The 22,879-nt window shown below is 50.7% G+C and overlaps 1 protein-coding gene across 5 annotated transcripts in view; it reads right to left on the bottom strand.

Moving 5' to 3' along the window:
• Positions 1-22,879, bottom strand: part of ECE1 (endothelin converting enzyme 1) — a 132,185-nt gene that overhangs the window by 19,838 nt on the left and 89,468 nt on the right. For all 5 annotated transcript variants that reach the window (XM_010345483.3, XM_010345484.3, XM_074380230.1 and 2 more), the window contains 6 exons: positions 22,508-22,699; positions 14,279-14,421; positions 11,425-11,539; positions 3,336-3,446; positions 1,957-2,055; positions 1,381-1,458 (listed from right to left, as the gene is read on the bottom strand). In XM_010345483.3, the coding sequence (XP_010343785.1) occupies positions 1,381-1,458; positions 1,957-2,055; positions 3,336-3,446; positions 11,425-11,539; positions 14,279-14,421; positions 22,508-22,699 (738 nt within the window). The remainder of the gene's footprint in view (positions 1-1,380; positions 1,459-1,956; positions 2,056-3,335; positions 3,447-11,424; positions 11,540-14,278; positions 14,422-22,507; positions 22,700-22,879) is intronic.

Consider the following 22,879-nt stretch of genomic DNA (forward strand, 5'->3'; position numbering starts at 1 on the left):
AAATTCTCCCTGGCTCTGGTAAAATGCTGGAGCCTCAGGGACAGGAGTGGATCCAGGGCTCTGTCTGGGATGCCTCCAGGGGCCCAAGGATCTTGCATCAGGACACCCTGGAGCATCTGAAATGACTCTCAAGGAAAAAGGCTGCAGAATGAGTCTCATGATCTCAGAAGGAGTTTGTATAGTCTTAGGTTCTAAATATAATCATGATGAGACGTTATTAGATTTTTAAATGCCTGAATTCAGGCTGCGTGCGGTGGCTCATACCTGTAATCCCAGCACTTTGGGAGGCCGAGGCAGGTGGATCATTTGAGGTCAGGAGTTCAAGACCAGCCTGGACAACATGGTGAAACCTCCGCCCCGCCCCCACCGCCCAGCCTCTACTAAAAATACAAAAATTAGCCGGGTGGTAGTGGCATGCGTCTGTAATCCCAGCTACTCGGAGGCTGAGGCAGGAGACTCACTTGAACCTGGGAGGCAGAGGTTGCAGTGAGCTGAGATAGCACCACTACACTCCAGTCTGGGTGACAGAGGGAAACCCTGTCTTAAAAAAAATTTTTTTTTGGAAATGCCTGAATTCAAGTATTTCGATCAGAAGAAGATATAAAACTTTATCATTTGAGGCAGAAGCACAGTCCACTTAACGGAGTGATTTGCCAAAAGTTCTAAGGAGCAGGGATCTATCAACTATCCCTGCTGCCCAAACCAAGCTTAAAAATGCACATGGGTTTATGCTGCTTCTTTCCCATTAGCATTTCAAAGTCAAAATCAGAGCTCTGGGTTTCTGGGGAGGGACCACAGGGACAGGAGGTAACTCTGGGAGGCACGACCAGGGAAGGAAGAGGTGGTGTGAGGGTTTTTCACTTCATGTTCCACCCCTGATGTCTGAGGGCCACCAATTCTCTCTGCACCTTCTGGGATCTGTTTCTTCCATTATTTCCCACACATCAAATGGAGCTGACCATTTCCAGGGGCGCACAGCACGTGTTCTGTACTGACTGGTGGGTGCTGCCTGATTGATGGTGGCTACAGGGAGGCAGGGCTTCCAGCTGACCCAGGAGCCGAATTAAGGAGCAGAAAAGGCTTCCTCATGCCTGACCCATCCTCAAACCCCATACCACATCATCCCTCTTTTTTTTTTGAGACAGGGGCTTGCTCTGTCACCCACGCTGGAGTGTAGTTACGCAATCACAGCTTGCTGCAGCCTTGACTTCTTGAGCACAAGTGATCTTCCCATCTCAGCCCCTCAAGTGGCTGGGACTATAGGCACTTGTGTTTTGACAACTATGCTGCCTCTAGCACCCCATCTGGACCCAGCCCCACCTCAGCCCTCTCTGAAGGGGGCATTTGGGAATGCAAGGGGGCATGGCAGCAGGTACTCACATCATTGAACACTTTGTCCAGCTCCTTGGGGTCCATGATGAAGTTGGGGTAACCTATCATGTTGTAGATGGCATCTGCCTGCACAGGACAGACAGAGGAAGTGAGTGCCCGGCAACACCAGCTAGGCCAGCCTCGGCTCCTTGGCTGCTGGGCTCATAGTCTGGGCCAAGGGGGACCAGGCCCAGGCCCTGCCTGCCTTGGGCTTTCACGGTTTTTTTTCTGGAAAGGTTTTCCCCCTTGTCAAACTTCTACTTGTCCTTTTGGTTTCTCTTTAAATGTCACTTTCCCAAGGGAAGTCTTCCCTGACTTCCACCCCATGGACGGTGCCGGATTCGTCCTGCCCCACGGGACGTGCTGCGTCTCCCTGCACCTTCCCCCCGTGCACTCAGTGAGGTCTGTCTTCTACAGATGTCCATGTGATCATGTGCTTGAGGCTGACCCCGAATCCTGCTAGGCTTAGACCAGTGAGACAGCATCCAGGCTATGCTCCTGGACAAACTGGCCTCTCCTTCCCCGACCCTCCTCCGTCTGTGCCGGATGCCACAGCACCCACTCCCAGCGCCTGGCTAGCCTTACCTTCTCCTTGGCTGATTTTCGGGTTTCCTCATCCATCCACTTCAGGGTGCTCAGGCTTTCCTCAAACGCCTTCTTGATCTCCAGGATAATCTCGGTGGCCTGAGGAGACACATATCACAGCAGTGAGGTCTGGGCACTGGTCTCTTCCAAATGCAATGGGCACCCCATGCAGAAGAACGATGCAGGGCCAGAGATTCAACTCAATTTTCAAAGCATGAGGCTGGGGTGAGAAGGAGAGCCCCAGCTGTGCTTTCCAAACCACGCTCCTAACATGAAAAGCTGCAAGGCAGGACTGGCCTTCTGCACACAGGGCTCCGTGCTCCCATCAGCTCAGGATGAGCTTCAGGAAAGTTGGAAAAGTCTCTGACGCCGGACTTTTCAGAGTCTTTAATGTGGTAATAGGTACTGCGATTCTTCCAGAGAGGGGAGAATACACAGCCTCTCCCAGACTTATTGGACCACACCATTCCTTTCTGATGGAATGAGCTTGAAAATCTAGAGTACTCATGTTCCGAGGCGCAGCTTCAGAAGTGCATGCTCAGGCTGGAGATGGACGGGTGCTCTTGAGGGTGACCATGTCAAAAGAGCAGACAAGCTCGGAAACAGAAGGGTGAAGGTTCTAGAGAATGGGAAGGCAGAGCTGTAGAGCAACAAGAGCAGAGGGGCCAGCAGACCCCGACTCAGACCCGCCCAGCTGCTCACAGGCCAGTCACTGCAATGGATTTGAATTGGGGTTGGCTCACTGGCTGCAGATGACATCGACATAATGAATACTATTTGTCATCAAGATTGTAACAACAGAGTGACCGCCCCCACTGGCTGAACCCTTATTTTATGCCAGTACCGAGTGTGTGGCATCTCATTTAATCTCTCCCTGTGGTAGGAATGGCCCCGCCTCCACATTACAGATGATGTAAGAACTGTCCCAGGCCACCCGGCCAGCGGTGAAGCTGGGATCTGAGTTTCGGCCTGGCTATTTCCACAGCACCGTGCCATGGTATTTCTCTGCCTGTCTAGAACAAACCTATCACCCACAGGATAAGAAAAATGTCACCCTCTGGGCCAAACTGCTCTGCCAACATTCTCTCTGGGTCCCTCACAGCCTTGGAGGTGGAGATGGCTGCCCCAGCCTGGCAGGCTGCTGTGAGGCTCACGGGAGCTTGTGCAGATGAAGGGGCTGGACTGAGAGCTGCCGGCATGAGAGACTCCCATCACCCAGGGCTCTGGGTAGTGGGGCCTCTGCATTGAGTCTGCGGCCCCAGGACCCTCTGTCCCAGAGCAGGGAAGGCCTAAGATGGGCTGCAGTGTGACTGGCAGGTCTGCACAAGGCCACAGCAAGTGTGACCTCATGGCCCTGTATCCATGGGGGAGTCACTTACTATGCTCTTGCTGTCCTCGGCGAAGGTCGCTTTGACGAACATGGGACCCAGCGCAAAGCCCAGGTTGTTTTCTGTGTCACTCACACAAAACTTCCAGCGAGGAAGACAGGTCTGAAAAATACAAGTCAGGGTCGTACTGGGCCCCAGCTTTTCTGTTCCCAGCCACTTTCTTTCCCGGAGGTATCACCATGTGGGGTCCACGCTTCATTCTGGAAGTTCAGGGAGAGCTCTCCGACCCAGTAAAGTTATTTTAGTGATCAGACCAAGAGGCCACTGATATACCTCATTGCCACCCCCTGACACTTCCCGAAAGCCAGGCTCTGTGCTGGGACTTCACAAACAGTATCCCATTGAGCCATTCAATGGCCTTCAGGGCTTATGAGGAGCCCTTTGACAGGTGGGGAAGCAGCCTCTGGCCCAGGGTGCCCCTGCCAGTGACAAGTGTCGTTGGGACAAGAATTGAGATGTGCCTGACTCCACATCCCACGCTCCTACCTACCCCCTGCTCGTCCTGCCTCCAGCGGAGACCAGGAGTCCCAGGGGCAAAGAGCCATGGGGAGTAACGGTCTACCCTGAGCCACAGAAAGAGCTTCCCGGAGAGCCAGGGCTCCAGTGCCACTGACAAGCTCCTCAAAAGAGAACACTACAGCAACACTGCAGGAATTTTTTTTTTTTTTTGGCTGGGTCTCGTTCTGTCACCTAGGCTGGAGTGCCGTGGTATGATCACAGCTCACTGCAGCCTCCACTGCCCAGGCTCAAGTGATCTTCCTACTTTAGCCTCCCAAGTAGCTGGGACTATAGGTGCATGCCACCATGCCTGGATACTTTTTTTTCTGTTAGAATTTTTTTTTTGTAGAGCCATGGTTCCACTCTGTTGCCGAGGCTAGTCTAGAACTCCTGGGCCCTGGGCTCAAGTGATTCTCCTGCCTCAACCTCCCAGAGTGTTGAGATTACAGGTGTGAGTCACCATACCCGGCTCACCATGGGACTGCAATGCCTTGATTTCTCCTTGTGTCACCTACCAGCCCCACAGTCCACACGACACCTCTGTGCAAACCAGAAACAGGCGTCTATGGGCTGTGACCCCTGGGCATGGCCAGGGACACATGCCCAGCTAGTGTCGGCCCGCTGCTCCTCGGCCAGGCATCCCTCTGTGGGCAGTGTATGTGACCATGTGTGGTGGCCCTGTTCACATCAATCCCAAGTGTTACAGAGGAAGCAATGTCCTCTTAACCCCAAAGAACAGGTGGTGACAATCACCCACGCTCAAGCCAGCTGGATTCCTAATAGCCCGAAACTGACACCAGCCCAAATGCCCATCAACAGGCAGGTGGATCAACAAAATTCAGTATTTTTATACCAACCAACCAACCAAAAAGAAAACAGGGCCAGGCGCAGCGGCTCACACCTGTAATCCCAGCACTGTGGGTGGCCAAAGTGGGTGGATCACCCGAGGTCAGTGCAGCCTGGTCAACAAGGTGAAACCTTGTCTCTACTAAAAATACAAGCATTAGCCAGGTGTGGTGGTGGGCACCTGTAACCCCAGCTACTTGAGAGGCTGAGGCATGAGAATTGCTTGAACCCTGGAGGTGGAGGTTGCAGTGAGCCCAGATTGCGCCACTGCACTCCAGCCCAGGCGAGAGAGGGAGACTCCATCTCAAAACAAAACAAAATAAAAAACTCACTAAACTGTATACTTAAGGTATATTGCATGTCTTACTGTATGTAAATTGTGCCTTAGTTATAAAAATTTCTTGTAGGAAAGAAAGAAGGGCGGGCCCCTCTTCTTGTCTCTAAGTTTGGCCACCCAAGTTCTTTTTAGCGTTCCCAGCTACATGTCTATTTGCATGCCTGCCCTGAGCCTCTCCCTCCCTCCCCTGGCTGCCCTCCCTCAGCTGAGAAGCCCAAAGCTGGACAGACGGTCTGTGTCTGACTGAGGCCAACCACATAGGAAGTCGGGACTAGGGGGACTCTAATTTGAGGCTCCATGGAGGCTCCAGGCTGTGAGAGCTGAATCATGGACAGACTCTTATGCAACATTTTCTCAGGAGATTCTCTGGATAAACCCTTCCTTCACATGTGTTTTCATTCATTTATGCATCCAGTGTTCTCTGAGCATTCTGAGCAGTTCCCTTGCAACCTGACTGTGCTAGGTCTTTTTAATTTTTTTTTTTTTAGATGGAGTTTAGCTCTTGTTGCCCAGGCTGGAGTGCAATGGCGCCATCGCAGCTAACCGTAACCTCTGTCTCCCAGGTTCAATCGATTCTCCTGCCTCAGCCTCTCGAGTAGCTGGGATTACAGGCATGCACCACCATGCCCAGCTAATTCTGTATTTTTAGTAGACACGGGGTTTCTCCATGTTGGTCAGGCTGGTCTCAAACTCCCAACCTCAGGTGATCTGCCTGCCTCGGTCTCCCCAAGTGCTGGGATTACAGGCGTGAGCCACCATGCCCAGCCTGTGCTCTTTGGAAACAAGAGATGAATCAACAGTGAGCCTGCACATATTCCTGGGTCTCAACTGAAACGCCCAGAACAGCTGGTGACAGACATGTGCTAGCACTATCCACAGCAGTCATTACAGTGGAGTGAGTGCTTACTGTGTGCAGGACCCTACCGCATATACTGCTCACACTAAGTACACCAGGCAGGTCTCTCTTTGTTTCTTTTTGCAGCTAAAAAACTGCAGAGGGCTGGGTGTGGTGGCTCACACCTGTAATCCTAGCACTTCAGGAGGCCGAGGCAGGTGGATCACAAGGTCAGGAGTCTGAGACCAGCCTGGCAAATATGGTGAAACCCTGTCTCTACTAAAAACACAAAAATTGGCCAGGCGCGGTGGCTCAAGCCTGTAATCCCAGCACTTTGGGAGGCCGAGGCGGGTGGATCACGAGGTCAAGAGATCGAGACCATCCTGGTCAACATGGTGAAACCCCGTCTCTACTAAAGATACAAAAAATTAGCTGGGCATGGTGGTGTGTGCCTGTAATCCCAGCTACTCAGGAGGCTGAGGCAGGAGAATTGCCTGAACCCAGGAGGCGGAGGTTGCGGTGAGCCGAGATCGCGTCATTGCACTCCAGCCTGGGTAACAAGAGCGAAACTCCGTCACAAAAAAAAAAAAAAAAAAATACAAAAATTAACTGGGTGTGGTGGTATGCGCCTGTAGTCCCAGTTACTTGGGAGGCTGAGGCAGAATAATCCCTTGAACCAAGGAGGTGGAGGTTGCAGTGAGCTGAGATAGTGCCACTGCACTCCAGCCTTGGTGACAGAGTGAGAGTCTGTCTCAAAAACAAACAAAACAAAATGGCAGCACAGGGAGGTTAAATCACTTGGCCAAAGGGAGCATTCAGGGAGTAAGTGCTTGAGGTGGATTTTTTCTTTTTTTTGAGATGGAGTCTCGCTCAGTCTTCCAGGCTGGAATGCAGTGGTGCGATCTTAACCTCTGCTTCCCGGGTTCAGGTGATTCTTCTGCCTCAGCCTCCCACGTAGCTGGGATTACAGGTGCGTGCCATCACACCCGACTATTTTTTTGTAGTTGTAGTAGAGATGGGCTTTCAACATGTTGGCCAGGGTGGTCTCAAACTCCTAACCTCAGGTGATCCATCGCTCCAAAAAGTGCTGGGATCACAGGTGTGAGTCACCACGCCTGGAGAGGGGTGGAATTTGAACTCAAAAAGTCCGGCTCCAATGTCTTCCTTCAAAGAGGCCATACTCTCTGCCTACAAGTCACGAAGTCCGTAGAAGTACTATAGGGTGATGAGAAAAATCTCCAAAAGGAGCAAGAGACAGATGGATCTGACCGGTCAGGAAGGCTGTACCTGGAGGTGATCTCTGACTCAAGTCTGGGAAGATAAGGAGCAGCCAGGCAGCCTCCTCCACCCTGAGCTGGCTGCATTTTTTAAAAACATCTTCCTCACTGTAATACAAGGACTCAGCAAGGGGTTCCTTCCTTCTTGCTGGAAGTCTTAAGTCACAAATGGGTGACAGCTGATGAGAAACAGCCACGTGCAGCACTTGAGCAGTCAGAACAGACTTCACAGGGACCCCCATGTCATCCTAGGCAGCCCGGGGGTGTGCAGGGCAGGGATTTGTTACCCCTTGTTACAGATGGGAGATTGAGCCCCTGCCCCAATTAAGCAATTTGCCTAAGGTCTTGTTAGAAGAAACATTTCAAATTCGGATCTTCTGATCCCAAATTCCCTGCTGTTTGCTCACAGCAGGCTCCCTCCCTGCCAGGATGAGCAAATGCACAGGCCACACTGCTTCCCAGGTTCTATGCTTTTTCCCAAACGGAGGCCATACAGAAAGGTCCTGTGAGGTGAGGTCAGGAGTGATCTCCAATTGCAGATTAAAAAAACTGAGGCTCCGAGAGGTATAAGGACTACCCAAGGTCACAGAGCTAGGAGGTGGCTTTGAGTTGGGCTGGAGATTAAGAAAGAGGTGAGCAGCAGCCTTCACCCATCAGCCCTGGGGTAACCAGAGACCCCTGCTCAGAGCCTCCCAGCTCAGGGTTTCTACCTGCCCCTGCCTCTCCTGAGGCTTCCCTGTGCCCCACCTGCTCCAAGTGCCACATTCGAGCAAGCAACATTCTGTGCTTTGAACGTGGCCCAGAGAAGCTCACTCTATAACTAATTATTTTTTAAAAAGTGATGGGGTCTCTCTCTGTTGCCCAGGCTGGAGGGCGGTGGTGCAGTCAGTGATAGCCTGCTGCAGCCTTAAACTCCTGGGCTCAAGCAGTCCTCCCACCTCAGCCTCCACAGTAGCTGGGACCACAGTACAGGCATGCACTACTGTGCCTGGCTCAGAACTTTTTTATCTCGCAAATCTGATACTCTATACTCATTAAACAATAATTCCTCATCTCTCTTCCCCCATCTCAGCCCTTGGTGACCACAGGGAAGCTTGATCTTAACTTTTGGTTTCTGACGAAGAAAGGCTGAGTGGTACAGAGCTCAGGGCTACGGAATCAGATGTCAGATCTGAGAGCCTCCTCTTCACTTATAAGCACCTTTGAACAAGTCCCTTTCCCTCACTGAGACTTGGTTTCCTCATCTGTAACATGGACTATGATAATTGTAGGAACGTGGTTGAGATAATGCCTACAAAAGGTAGATATCCAATAATGATACCTTTGGTTATTATTATCATTATTATAAGTGAAGGGCTGAGAGTGCCGCAAAGTTGTAATAAGATCTGGGATCGCATTCAAGCTTGCTGCCGTTTAAAAATAAATAAATAAATAAATATTAAAAAAAATAGAGGCAGGGTCTTGCTATGTTTTCCAGGCTGGGCTCAAGTGATCCACCTGTCTCAGCTTCCCAGAGTGCTGAGATTACAGGCATGAGCCACTGCACCAGGCCCTTGCTACTTTCTTTCTGGGTGACTAAGAAAGTCCCTTTACCTCCCTGAGCTTCAGTTTCCTAATCTGTACCCCGGAAAGGCGAGAGTTGATGTGGGTGTACGTTCCACACATACAACCATCTCTGGAACCACCGTCCTGGGTCCTGATCAAACCTCTCTCTGGAAAGTCCCCTGGAAGGCCAAGTTCTGCAGGGAACAGAATCCAGGCTTTGGCTACGGCAGATGGGCCACACCAAGGTAGATGCAGAAGGGCAGGAAGGTGATTCGGCCGGGCAGGGCCACCAGCCCACTACTCTTCCTTGTCCTCCGCAGGGCAGCGTGGCTCTCGTGGCCAAGGCCTGGTGGTGCCCTTGGAAGCTCTTCTGGTTAGAAATGGGGCTTGTTCCCAGCTACCCTCTTCCTCAGTCCCCTTCCTGTCAGAGGTGGGTTTGCATGGGGATGGGAAAGAGGACCGGCAGGATGCATTCCCGGGCTTGAAGCAGGAGCCCACACCCTGCCGTTCTCTGCCAATCCTCATCTGGACTGGACTCGGGGAAGGGCTGCAGGGGTGGGGTCCAGCTGGAGTCAGCTCTGCCTGCTCTCTGAGGAGGACTGCTGGGGCCTTGCTAGCTGCTGTCCTGGGTTAGAGAAGTGTAGCGTGAGGAGCAAAAGGCCTCAGCCTATTTCCATATAAATAATGAAGAAGAAAGTAACTAGAAATATAACCGTAGTAATTAGTTATTCACATGTGATCTTAGTTATTCACAGGTGATCTTCATTCTTTTACTAATGCCTCTCAGGTTGGAAGTGTGAACCTGGGGTGACACTGTGAAATGAATGACCCTAAGGCAAGATGCTCTGAGCCCTCTCGTGCCCGCAGTAGGGCTGCTGGAAGGCACCCTGGCTGTGCGGCAGTGCCAGCACTGGGAAAGCACCCGCTGTGTAGCCAGCTAAGGAGGGAGAAGTCCAAAACAGCTTAGACGTCTCCTTCCCCGGAGGAGTTAGGAGAAAACTCCGCTTCTCCGAGCTCTTGCAGTAGGCCTGATGATGTCAGGCAGGCCCGCAGACATCCAGGGGCAGAACTGTCTCTATGTGGTGCTGTGCTTCAGTGGTCACGTTCCATGTCCACTCTCATGCTCTGCTTCTGCACCTGGTTCCTTTTGTCTTAGAAAAGATAATCAGTAACGGTAATATAAATCTTAATGTTTTAGTTCTTTCTTGATAAGTATGGAAAAGGTGCTGATGCATTATGCTCCTTACTCACTTCAGGTGCCAGAAATTCCTAGCCCCTACCTGAATGACACATGATGTACTTGACCCTACACTGCCACGCCCTATCCACCCTTCCCCCAGTCTCCGACCACCAAGATCACGCCCTACCTACCCTGTCCCTAGATTTGCAACTCAATAAAAGTGAGAGTGTCCCAGCGGCATTTGGGGCCACTACTAGGGGCCACTGCTTGTCTCTGCGAGTTGGGTAGCAGTGGACCCCTGGGCCCAAACTCTCTTTTCTCTATCTCCATGTCTTGTGCTTTTTATTTCTACAATTTCTCGTCTCAGCACCAGCCAGGAGGGGCTCACAGAACCCTGTAGGGCTGGACCCTACAGGGAAGGTGTGCCAGGTGAGCTTGGCATACCAGCCTCTGCTGCTCTGTAGCTGGGCCCCTCCAGCTGCTCTCTGGGGCCGGAGCTTGAGGTATCTCAACAGCACATATGAGAACGGGTCAGTTCCTATCACCTCCCTCAGCCGGTCTGGGCTCTCGGGGTACAGAGCCCAGCTCACCTGTCTCAGTATTCCCATACTGGCATGCAGTGTCAGGAGTGCAATGAGTAACCATTAGTCCTGGCTGTATGAGTAAGAGGGTGATAGTCCCTTCCGTGGGGAGAAGGTGGAAGTGGCTGTGGAACTTTCCACTGGGGGCAGATTCCCCCATGGGAGGGCAGGGGCAGTCCCTGAAGCCTCTGGAAGAGTGGACCCTCGGGGTCATGGTGGGGCATTTAAAGGGCAGATAGAGCCCACCTGGCCTGCGGTTTCCCAGACTACAAACTGGGAGGAAAACAGTAACAGCGAACGGTCTCGTGGTGCTTCCACAAGCCAGACGCTGTTCTGTGTTTTATGTTTCTGGGGAAGAAGTCATACTATTGTGGCTCCCCTGTGCAAAGTGGGGATAATAACATTGCCCACCGCACAGGCATTGTGAGGATCATGTGAGTTGCTCAAGGTGAGCATTTATCATCACTACTGGCAACTACTTTTTTTTTTTTTTTTTTTTTTGAGACGGAGTTTCACTCTTGTTACCCAGGCTGGAGTGCAATGGCGCGATCTCGGCTCACCGCAACCTCCGCCTCCTGGGTTCAGGCAATTCTCCTGCCTCAGCCTCCTGAGTAGCTGGGATTACAGGCACGTGCCACCATGCCCAGCTAATTTTTTGTATTTTTTTAGTAGAGACGGGGTTTCACCATGTTGACCAGGATGGTCTTGATTGATCTCTTGACCTTGTGATCCACCCACCTCGGCCTCCCAAAGTGCTGGGATTACAGGCGTGAGCCACCGTGCCCGGCTGGCAACTACTTTTTACTATAAATTGGCTAAGTGGCTAGGACTCCTCTTTACCCATTCCTTGGCATAATCACCTCCTTCCGGAAGCTTCTGCCTGCCCCCAGCTGGCCAAGGTCCCTTCCCGTGCTCCCACAGATGCCTCGGCATAAAATAGGCGCTCAGCCCATATTCAGGTGTGTTCAGTGGCAGGCTCACCTTCTTGGTGCCATACATGACTTCCATGAACTTCTCGTCGGCATCCTGAAAGCGCTGGTCGAGGAAGGAGCTGGTTTTCCGCACCAGGTTCCATATCATGTAGTTGTTGAGCAGGCTGCAGGGAGAGGAGGCCAGACGGGCTCAGGGACACCTAGGCAGGGACCCTCGCAGCCCTGCCCCCACTGGCTCCTACAGGGTTCTCAAACTTGACTTGTGACCCCAGGCCCCTTCCAGCTTGCCCAGGTTTGGCGGGTTACTGCTCCCTAAGCTCGTGGAATGTAAGCTCTTCAAGGGAAAAGCCTGGGTCTCCTACCATAGAGAAAATGCCTCAGTGTTTTTAATGCAATCACTTGTACACCACAGGTAGTCAATAAATGCTCGTGGCCTAGCTGCTCTGTGTCTGGAAGCTATGAAGCCCCAGCATGGAGACTCAAACGGTGTGTGCCACAGCGCTGGGGTGGGGAGGTGACTAGAATTTCTACAGCTTGGAGGTGCCACAGCCACAAGGCCAGAGAGGCTAAGAATAGGAGGGGCAGGAAAAGAAGCTCTGCCAGCCAGGCCAAGGTTTCCATGATAACAGCTCCCACTGCCCACCCCCAGGGCACAGGGAACCTATCTGTGGCTGTTGCCACTGTTGCCAAGAAGTCACCTTAGCACTGTAATGAACATCTAAGCTGCAATCAGAATCAACCAAAACGCCTGACAATAAGAAGGAGGAAGTGAAGAACTGTATTTGTACATGATGGAACGCTATGCAACCATGAAAAATGATGTTTGCAGAGGTTTTGAGATGACATGGGGGGAAATGCTCACATTAAAGGTCAAAGGGAAGGCTGGGCGTGGAGGCTCACTCCTGTAATCCTAGCACTTTGGGAGGCTGAGGATCACAAGGTCAGGAGTTCAAGACCCAGCCTGACCAACACTGTGAAACCCTGTCACTACTAAAAATACAAAAATTAGCCAGGTGTGGTGGCACATGCCTGTAATCCCAGTTACTTGGGATGCTGAGGCAGGAGAATCATTTGAATCCGGGAGGCGGAGGTTGCAGCGAGCTGAGATTATGCCACTGTACTCCAGCCTGGGCGACAGAGCGAGACTCCGTCTCAAAAAGAAAAGCGAAGGGAAAAGGAGACTATACATTTAGTCATGATATTGGGGAAAAAGGACCATATATTAGAAAACCCATCTCTCCTTTCCTCCTCTCTCCTGCCTCCCCCATGCTTTCTCTCTACATATGCGTACACACACACACACACACGCACACACGCACATACACACCAAGAGATCAGTAGGAGTCATTTAAAATTTTTTCAGGGTCTGGTGGGTGGCTCACGCCTGTAATATTAGCACTTTGAGAGGCCAATGCGGGAGGGTTGCCTGAGCCCAGGAGTTTGAGACCAGCCTGGGCAACATAGTGAAACCCCATCTCATTAAAAAAAAAATGTTTTTAACAAGTTTGGGGAGTTTGGAAAAAGGTAAGTTATATAAAATAAAATAAAATCTTTTCCTGTTTTTTTGGTAGTTTTCAGTAACTTTAAAACTTGTAAGTATTGCCAGTCATGGTGGCTTACACCTGTAATCCCAGCACTTTGGGAGGCTGAGGCGGGCGGATCACTTGGGGTTAGGAGTTTGGGACTAGCCTGGCCGATATAGTGCAACCCCATCTATACTAAAAAATATAAAAGTTAGCCAGGTGTGGTGGCAGGCATCTGTAATTCCAGCTGTTTGGGAGGCTGAGGCAGGAGAATCATGTGAACCTGGGAGGCGGAGGTTGCAGTGAGCCGAGATTGCGCAACTGCCCTCCAGCCTGGGTGACAGAACAAGACTATCTCCAAAAAAAAAAGATAGGAAAATCTTATGTATTAACTAAAATAACAGCCAACATTTACTGAGTCCCCTTACGTGCTAGGCACCATATTAAATCACCTCATATGGATTGTTTCACTTGATTCTCACAACACCCCTAAAAGGCAGGTGCTAGGTTTTTTTTGTTTGTTTGAGACAGGGTTTTACTCTGTCTCCCAATCTGGAGTGCAATGGTGTAATCACAGCTTACTATATACAATCTCTGTCTCCTGAGCTCAAGCAATCCTTCCACTTCAGCCTCCCTCTCAAGTGGCTGGGATGACAGGCACGTGACACCATGTCTGGCTAATTTTTAAATTTTTTTTTTTTTGAGACGGAGTTTCGCTCTTGTTATCCAGGCTGGAGTGCAATGGCGCGATCTCGGCTCACCGCAACCTCCGCCTCCTGGGTTCAGGCAATTCTCCTGCCTCAGCCTCCTGAGTAGCTGGGATTACAGGCATGTGCCACCATGCCCAGCTAATTTTTTTGTATTTTTAGTAGAGACGGGGTTTCACCATGTTGACCAGGATGGTCTCGATCTCTCGACCTCGTGATCCACCCGCCTCGGCCTCCCAAAGTGCTGGGATTACAGGCTTGAGCCACTGCGCCCGGCCTAATTTTTAAATTTTTTGTAGAGACACCATCTCGCCATGTTGCGCAGGCTGGTCTTGAACTCCAGGACTCAAGCAATCCTCCTGCTTTGGTCTCCCAAAATCCTTCAATTACAGGCATTTGTGCCTGGCCACAGGTGCTATTTGTGTCCCATTTTATGGAGGAGGAGAATGAACTTAAGAAAGGATAAGAAATCTGCCCAAGGCTACAAAGCTGGTAGTTGGAAAGGAGCTGGGATTTGAACCTGTGCCCGTAACCAGGATGTCCTGCTGCCTCTCATAAAAGCCCACCCCGGTCCCACTCTTCTGAGTCAGCTTGTCATCCCCACCCCAACCAGCCCACCCAAGAGGAGGATTGCCTGTGAGAGGCGTGCCCCAGGCCACCGGGGTCCCCTTACCATTTGTCGGTGTTGTTGATGAGTGTGGAGACCTGCTCAAGGTATTCTTTGTCATAGACCACAATAGGCTCGGATTCATTGATCTCCACAGGGTAGAAGATGGTGTTGAGAAAAGGCAACCAGTTGATGGCGGGTGCCAAGGTCTGCAAGGGAAAAGGACAATGTGACCTGTGAGGTTGCTTCTCCTCATAGCCCAGGTCTCCAGGACGGGCTGCTACAGGAAGCAAAGGGAAGAGCTTGGGCTTGGCACTGTCTGACAGCGCACTGGGCAGAGAGTCAAAGGGAGGCCAGCAGACTTTTGTCAGAGATGCTGTAGGTAGAATTCTAAGGAGTCCAACACCAACATTTAACTTGAAGTGGAACTAGGATGGAATGAGAAGATGCTGCAGCTGCCGCTACCATTCACCAAGCGTCTCCTGTGTGCCAGGAGCCACGGCATATGATTCATGCATATTATGCCAATTGGTCCTTGGGAGATCCAAGTAGAAGGTACTATTATCTCTGCTTTATCCGTGAAGAGACTGAGCTTCAGACAGGTCTGAAACAGCTGAGCATGCAGAATCTGCAGCCAAACCACCTGGGCTCATATTCTAGCTCTCTTACTTGCTAGCTGTGTAACCCTGGCTAAGTGAATGAACCCTTCTGGGCCTCAGTCTCTTGTCTGAAAGATGGGAATCAGCATAACAGAATCCACTTCACTGGGTTATTTGGGAGGACTGAACGAGCTTACGCCGTCTATTCTATTCGACATTGGGTTCTATAATCTCAGTGAGCTTCTACATGATTGGTAAATTCCGGATGACAGCAGCATGACGTGTGAGCTGCGTTGGTCCAAAGGTGATGTTTCTCAGGCATGGGATCAGTGTTAAGTGCATCACTCGCCTCAAGAGATCACCAGGCAGGCTTCATGTGAGCAACGAGGCAGTTCTATTTAGCACTTGGGTGCAAGCGGGCCAAGTTCGAGAAAGGAGTTAGGCGAGGGGCGTAGGAAAGGGTCTGGTTATATAGGTCGGGGCAATTGGCTAGTTAAAGGTGGTAATCTATTTTAGGGAGGGGAAGGGTGTCACGGGATGCATGGTCACAAGGGTAGGGGTTACCTATTACAAACAGGCATGGTCATAAGCGTGGGGGTTATTGATTGCAAGTAGAGGGGAGGGTGCGGTAAATTACACAGTTACAGGGGTGGGGGTTTTGAGAAACCTAATGGCTAGGGGGGAAATTTTACGAGGCTGAGTAGGAACAATGGTCAAATGCTGCAGGGGGAGAGCAATCAGTTGAGGCAGGAGCTAGTTCTATCACTTCTCTTTAAGGCCATCCAGTTACTCTAGACTTTCTGGCTCCCGGAGACCAGCTGGAGGTGTACGAGCAGGTCACCAAGGCTATAATGGCCAGGCTTGGACTTGGAGGCCTGACAATCGGGGAGGGTCGAACACTAACCTTCAGCAGGAAAGGAAAAGCCCTCAGCTCAGCAACGCATGCAGGAGACTGGTCAGGTCTACTTGTTTTTTTTGAGACAGAGTCTCACTCTGTCACCCAGGCTGGAGTGCGGTGATGCCATCTCGGCTCACTGCAAGCTATGCCTGCGGGGTTCAAGTGATTCTCCTCTTTCAGCCCCCTGAGTAGCTGGGATTACAACAGGTGTCCACCACCATGCCTGCTAAATTTTTTATTTTTATTAGAGACGGAGTTTTGCCATGTTGGCCAGGTTGGTCTCAAACTCCTGACCTCAAGTGATCTGCCTGCCTCGGCCTCCCAAAGTGCTGGGATTACAGGCATGAGCCACCATGCCCAGCCTGGTCAGCTATATTTTAAGATGACCGAAAACCCCTTGAGCCTGGGGTTTACTCTCCTCAGAGAGGCTCTGCAACTCTCAGCTTCCAGTAGGTTGTACTTTCTCCAGGACCCCAAAGACACTTGCTCAGAGCTCCCTGTCTTATCTGCAGGGTCTTAGTGTCCACAGCTAGCACTTCCCAGCTGGCACGTTCCCCACGGCAGCCTCTGGCCATGCTGAGGTACTCCTCAAGGTTCCAATTGTTTTGCTAGAATTCTGATTACAAAGTTGCACAACTTAAAAAAAAAATTGTGGTACACTTTGGGAGACTGAGGCCAGTGGACCACTTGAGGTGAGGAGTTCGAGACCAGCTTGAACAACATGGTGAAACCCTGTCTCTAACAAAAATACAAAAATTAGCCAAGTATGGTGGTGCACACCTGTAGTCCCAGCTACTTGGGAGGCTGAGGCGGGAGAATCGCTTGAACCTGGGAGGCAAAGCTTGCAGTGAGCCAAGATCGCGCCACTGCACTCCAGCCTGGGCAACAGAGCAAACCTCTGTCTCAAAAAAAAAAAAAAAAAGAAATTAGCTGGGGCTGGTAGTGGTAGTGCATGCCTGCAGTCCCAGCTACTGAGGAGGCTGAGGCAGGAGAATTGCCTGTACCGGGGAGGTGGAGGTTGCAGTGAGCCAAGACTGAGCCACTGCACTCCAACCTGGGCGACAGAGTGAGACGCCATCTCAAAATATATATACATTGTGGTAAAATACATGTAACAAAAAATTCACCATCTTCACCACGTTTAAGAGCACAGTTGAAGTCCAGGCACAGTGGCTCATGCCTGTAATTCCAGCACTTTGGGAGACTGAGGCCAGGAGATCACTTGAGCCCAGGAGTTCAAGACCAACCTGGGCGACATGGCAAGACACCATTTTTACAAGAGAAATTTAGAAATTAGCTAGGCATGGTGGCCTGTGCCTGTAGTCCCAGGTGGGAGAATTGCTTCAGCCCAGAAGGTTGAGGCTGCAGTGAGCCGAAATCACACCATTACACTTCAGCCTGGTTGACAGAGTGAAACCCTGACTCAAAAAAACAACAGCATCATTCAGGGGCATTCAGTTCATTCACACGGTTGCACTATCATCACTACCACTATCTGTTCACAGATTTCTTTTTATTATTATGTATTTATTTTTGAGAGAGAGTCTCACTCTGTCTCACTTAGGCTGGAGTGCAGTGGTGATGATCGTGGCTCACTGCAACCTCTGCCTCCCGGTTCAAGCGATTCTTCTATCTCAGCCTCCCGAATAGCTGGGACTACAGGCACACAACATCACCCTTGGCTAAATTATTTTTATTTTTATTTTTAGTAGAGACAGGGTGTCACCATATTGGTCAGGCTGGTCTCAAACTCCTGAGCTCTGGTGATCCACCTGCCTCGGCCTCCCAAAGTGAGGGAATTACAGGCGTGAGCTACCATGCCTGGCCCCACAGATTTCATCTTGCAAATGTGAGACTACCCATTAGGAATACCTTCCCACTGGCCCCAACCCCCACCCCTGAAAATGACCATTCTACTTTCTGTCTCTGTGAACCTGACTACTCTAGGTACCTCAAATAAGTAGAATCGGACAGTATTTGTCCTTTTGCGATTGGCTTATTTTGCTTAGCACAATATCCTCAAGTAAAGCTGTGTAACTTTTGTTCTGCTCCCGTTCTATTTCCCCCACATGTACTGTTATTTTTAGTGTGTGATTTTATAGAACGCAAGGTTTTTTGGGACTACATATACTGTCACAGCAAAAATACCTGTACATGTCAATCACTTAGATGGGTATGTCTGGTATTTAGCAAGCAATCCATCAACGTTGCCCATTACAATCTTTGTACAGTAAAAATGCCTGTACGTTTCAATCACTTAGATGGGTATGTCTGGTATTTAGCAAGCAATCCATCACTGCTGGCCATTACAACCTTTGCTCAAGATCTCCCATGTGTGTTCCTAGGCCTGTCCAATTCCAAATTCTCTTTTGTTTTCTTGAAAAAGGACAAAATGCGAGACAGAGCAGGTGAGAGATGCATCATATATGGCCTTCATATGGAAAAATCAATCAATAAAGTAAAATCGATCTGTGATGTAAGACCAATCTGTAGCCTGTTGATAAATACCAATGACACCCTCTGTGAGAAAGGGGTAGCCGTAAACCCCCACTTAACAGATGCTGAATTTGCAGATGGGGTAAGGTGACTTTCCTGAGGTCACATAGTTAACTAGCCAGTGTGGAGGTCTAAAACCCAGGTTTACTCAACTCTTCGGGTTTAAAAGGGCAACTCAGCTGCTGGGGAACAAGGACCTCAAAGGACAGGTGAATTTGTAAGGATGGCAAGTCCTGAAGGCAGTGGCATGGTGGTAAACAGTGAATGACTGTGCCGGGCACAGTGGCTTATGCCTGTAATCCCAGCACTTTGGGAGGCCGAGGCAGGAGAATCACCTGCGGCCAGGAGTTTAAGACCAGCCTGGCCAACATGGCGAAACCCCATCTCTACCAAACATAAAAAAAAATCAGCCAGATGTGGTAGTGCATGCCTGTAATTCCAGCAACTTGGGAGGCTGAGGCATAAGAAATGCTTAAGCCTGGGAGGCGAAGGTTGCAGTGAGCCAAGATCACGCCACTGCACTCCAGCTTGGGCAATGGAGCAAAGCTCTGTCTCAAAGCAAAAACAAAAACAAAACAGTTAACAACTGGCTCTCAGTTTCTGGGTAACTCTTCCCACCATGACTGATAGCAAAATAACTGTGGATCTGGGAAGAGGTGTGCACAGCGGTCTCAGGGGCCAGGGTGCTCTAGTGTACCCCTGCCTGCGTGCCAGCTAGATGAGCTGGGTAGAGCCTGGGCTAAGAATGAGCAGACCTGGATCAGTGTCCCCAGGAGGAACTAGCTCTGGACCTCCAGCATGTTTCTGTTCCGTCTCTAAAATGGGGACAACAGCCTCCCCCCCACTGAGCTGATGACTCTGTGTCTCTTGTACCTGCTTGCCCAATAACCCTGAGTTTCCTTTCTCCCCACCTTGTCCTCTCCGCCCTCCTCCTGGCAGGAGGCCCTCAGGCAGGTAACCTCTGAGGCTAATCTTTAACATTTCTGTGACTACAAAAATTGAAGCTGTGGTTATGAGATCTTCAAATAGGGTTCCACCATTAGAGCCACCTGACTGCATGACCTGCTGGCAAAAGCCTTGGAAAAATCGACAAGTTTACAAAATGTTGGTGTTTGCACAGTGAATGAGAGCTTCATAAACTGCAGGCAACTGGAACTCTCTGATCAAGGTACAGATATAAGACGGGGAGAAATCTCTGTGTACTCAACACAACCCTGTCCCTTTAGGAAAAGCAGGTGTTCTGTGCAGGGGAAGTTCCCATGACTCTGAGATAAGATACGCTGAATACCAGGATTTTCCCATTTTCCAATCTGGCTGCTTTAGTGACTCCTATCTTAAACACATGTGCCGAGCTCCGTCTCCATGGAGATGGCTGTTTTACTGACTAGGACATTCCACTTGTGACTCACACCCTCTGGGGCACACTGATGAGCTCCATTTTCCACACCTGCAGCCAAGGCATCCTGTGGGTCACAAACCAACCAATTCTAGTAGATTTGAAAGTGGGAGAGAAGAGAAGAATGCTTCTGAGCTTCATCTCAGCTGGAGAAATGGGGTAGAAAATGGGGCTCAGGCCCAAACAGCCTTTGCTGTGAGGGTCCTAGAAAGGAAGGGGAAGGTCCTCAGGCCCCCAGAAGTAATGGAAGAGTGTCTGAGTTCAAACTCTGCTGGGCACTAGCCTGGAACCATTCTGTACCTCAGCAGGGGTAGCCTAGAAGCACACTGTGAAGCCTGGAGTGCCTTTCTCTGAGTTTCCTGGAGTATGGGAAGAAAACCCCAGACTCCAGACACCAGGAAACAAGACATTCTCTGTCCCAGAGTAGAATGAATCAATTTAGTACTGGGGAATCTGGATGACATGCTAATAACAAAGGAATAATAACAATAATGATGAATCTAATATGTTATGCTTGTTACTGTGTTATGTATACCAGTCTACTGAACAAAATCTCATCCTTTGCCTCAACTTAATCTCCTGCAACTCTGGCAGGCCAGACAAGAGATTCTTACTTAGAACACAGGCTTTAGGGGGCCGGGATTTCTTTATTTTTTACTTTTTAAATTTTTTTTGAGATGGAGTCTCACTCTGTCACTTAGGCTGGAGTGCAGCGGTGCAATCTCAGCTTACTGCAACCTCTGCCTCTTGGGTTCAAGCAGTTCTCCTGTCTCAGCCTCCTGAGTAGCTGGGACTACAGGTGTATACCACCACGCCCAGCAAATGTTTGTATTTTTAGGAGAGCTGGGGTTTTACCCTGTTGGTCAGGCTGGTCTCAAACTCCTGACCTCAGGTGATCCACCTGCCTCGGCCTGCCAAAGTGCTGGGATTATAGGTGTGAGCCACCGTGCTCGGTGAGGACTTCTTTAAGAGTCAGATGTAACTTTAAAAATATGCATATTTGCCCATTTATTCTAGGAAACAGTCCATGGTTTTCTATCTGTCCTCAAAGGACTCTGTGACTTAAAGTTAAGAACCACAGCCTCTTGTGAGGCCAAGAGCTATGTCTCATTTGTGTTCTGGCACACAGCAAGGGTGAGTGAAGGAGCCAAAGCCATTTCACAAAGAAGGAAGCCAAATTCAGATTAGAATTTAATCAGAAATATCTGTAAAAACATAAGGAGAGAATCCCTATATTTCCTAAAGATCTTAGTTGAACCTTGGGTACTTAGAACACAGAGGCTGTTTGCCCAGGCGTGGTGGCTCATGCCTATAATCCCAGCACTTATGGTTCCAAGGGGCTTATAGTCCTTCTGACCCTAAGCCCAGGCTTGTGGTACTGCAAGCTGCTGCATCTGCTAAACTCCTCCCACCTTGGCAGCTGTAAAGCTGGGAGGGAGGAAAAGCCTTTCTTTTCTTGCTTGGAAGATGGGAGCACAAGCTATGGTGATATGACGCCTGGGGGGACCCTGGTGGCCAGGCTGGGCTGATGTGCTCAAGGCTCCTGTGCCTTCTCCACTACTCCTGGCACAGACAGTTGGCATCATGGCCATGATAGTGGATTCAGGCTGAGAACCGGGCTGGAGCAAAGCAAATTATAATGCACAAACAACATCACCCTCAGCCTCCTGGCCTCAGAGCAGGAAAACAGTGCCAGATGGTATCCAACAGCAGCTGCCGAGCTCCATCCCGGCCTGCTCCACACCATTTAGCCTCAGGCCAGTTTCTGTGGGAGCTGAAGGGCAGCCGGCACCAGCAGGAGGCCAGGCTCCCCGACCCTGATCCCAGGGCCTTGCAATGGCCTATATCTCCGCCTGGGACACTCAGTTGGCCTGGAAATGCTCACCCTTCATTACACTCACTTTCTCTGACTTCCCACCTCTGGCTCCCAGGGCCTGTTGCTTTTGCCCAAGGCACTCAGCAATGAGACAGGGTTGTTTCTAGCTGATGTCCCCCACTGGCCTGGAAGCACATAAAGTGCAAGGTCCCAAGGTGACCCACACACACCTGTCAGATAGAGGAGGGAAGAGGGCAGGGACCTAGTGCCTAGTCATTCTTTCTGAAAGTAGAAGGAATGGGCAGGTAGAATTCAGCTGGTCAGAAATAAGGAAGAAGGGAGAAGACACTCTGGGGGAGCCCCAGTGTACAGGTGACACCCCTGCCCGGCAGGGAAGCAAGGCCTAGCCAAGCATTCCTGGGTGATGTCAAGAAATGAGAAAATCAGTGTGACCACCCTGCTGATCCCGCTGCAATACTGGCTGATACTCTGGAAAGAAGGAACCAGCAGGCTATCTCCTCCCAACCCTCAGGGACCAAGCGGCCGTCAGAGGGCAGCCTTTGGCAGAGGCTGAGCCCCTGGACATCAGGCTCTTCCGATGGGTGACAGACTGCATCGCAGACCTAACGCTCTGTCGTACCGTGAGCCAATCTGAGCCAAATGTCCAGCTCCTCTTCCACTTAGGAGCCTCCAGACCTTGATCTAGTTCAGAAAAGGGAAACGTAATGACAGAATCCACACCCCAGGTTCGACGTGCTTGGTGCTGGAGAGACTGGAAAGGAACCGTCACTGTGAGCTGGTGTGGTCATGATCCTGAGTCTCGAAGTAAACACTATTAATTACAGAGAAGCAGGCTAATGTTGGCCAGGCGCTTATTTTGGAGTCACTTACTAGCTGTTTGCCCTTCAGCAGGTAACTTGACCTCTCTGAGAATCAGTTTTTCCACCTGTGGACTGGGCATAACCACCATCCTTCCTTTGTCACGTGGTTTCAAGGACTACATGAAATGAGTATAAAAGCCCCGAGCCCAGGACCCTGTCTGAAGCGTGGTGGCCATCCCAGCCTCCCTAGCAGCTGGCGCTCAAGTTACCTGCAGCTCAGCCGCTGTCACTTTGTGGTAGATGAGCTCTTCGTCTCGGCGCTTCTCCTGTGGGATCGTGATGTTGGCCAGCGCCGTCTCGAAGTCCAGGATCTGCTGCATCTGGGGCCGGATGGCATCCTCGTCCCCCCCACCCAGCAGCTTCCCCAGCTGGACCATGTAGTTCAGGTATCCAGTCAGCACCTGCAGGGTCCACATCCCAGACTGTCAGTGGCTGGCCCCCACTATCCACTGGACAAGGGTTAAGGGGGGCTTGGCCAGCCGAGTCCAGCACAGGGAGCCAGAGTGCTGCACAGTGCCCTCAAGACACCTGTGGGGCCAGGTGTGGTGGCTCACACCTATAATCCCAGCACTTTGGGAGGC

The sequence above is a fragment of the Saimiri boliviensis genome, chromosome 11 (assembly GCF_048565385.1).
Source record: "Saimiri boliviensis isolate mSaiBol1 chromosome 11, mSaiBol1.pri, whole genome shotgun sequence".
NCBI lineage: Eukaryota > Metazoa > Chordata > Mammalia > Primates > Cebidae > Saimiri > Saimiri boliviensis.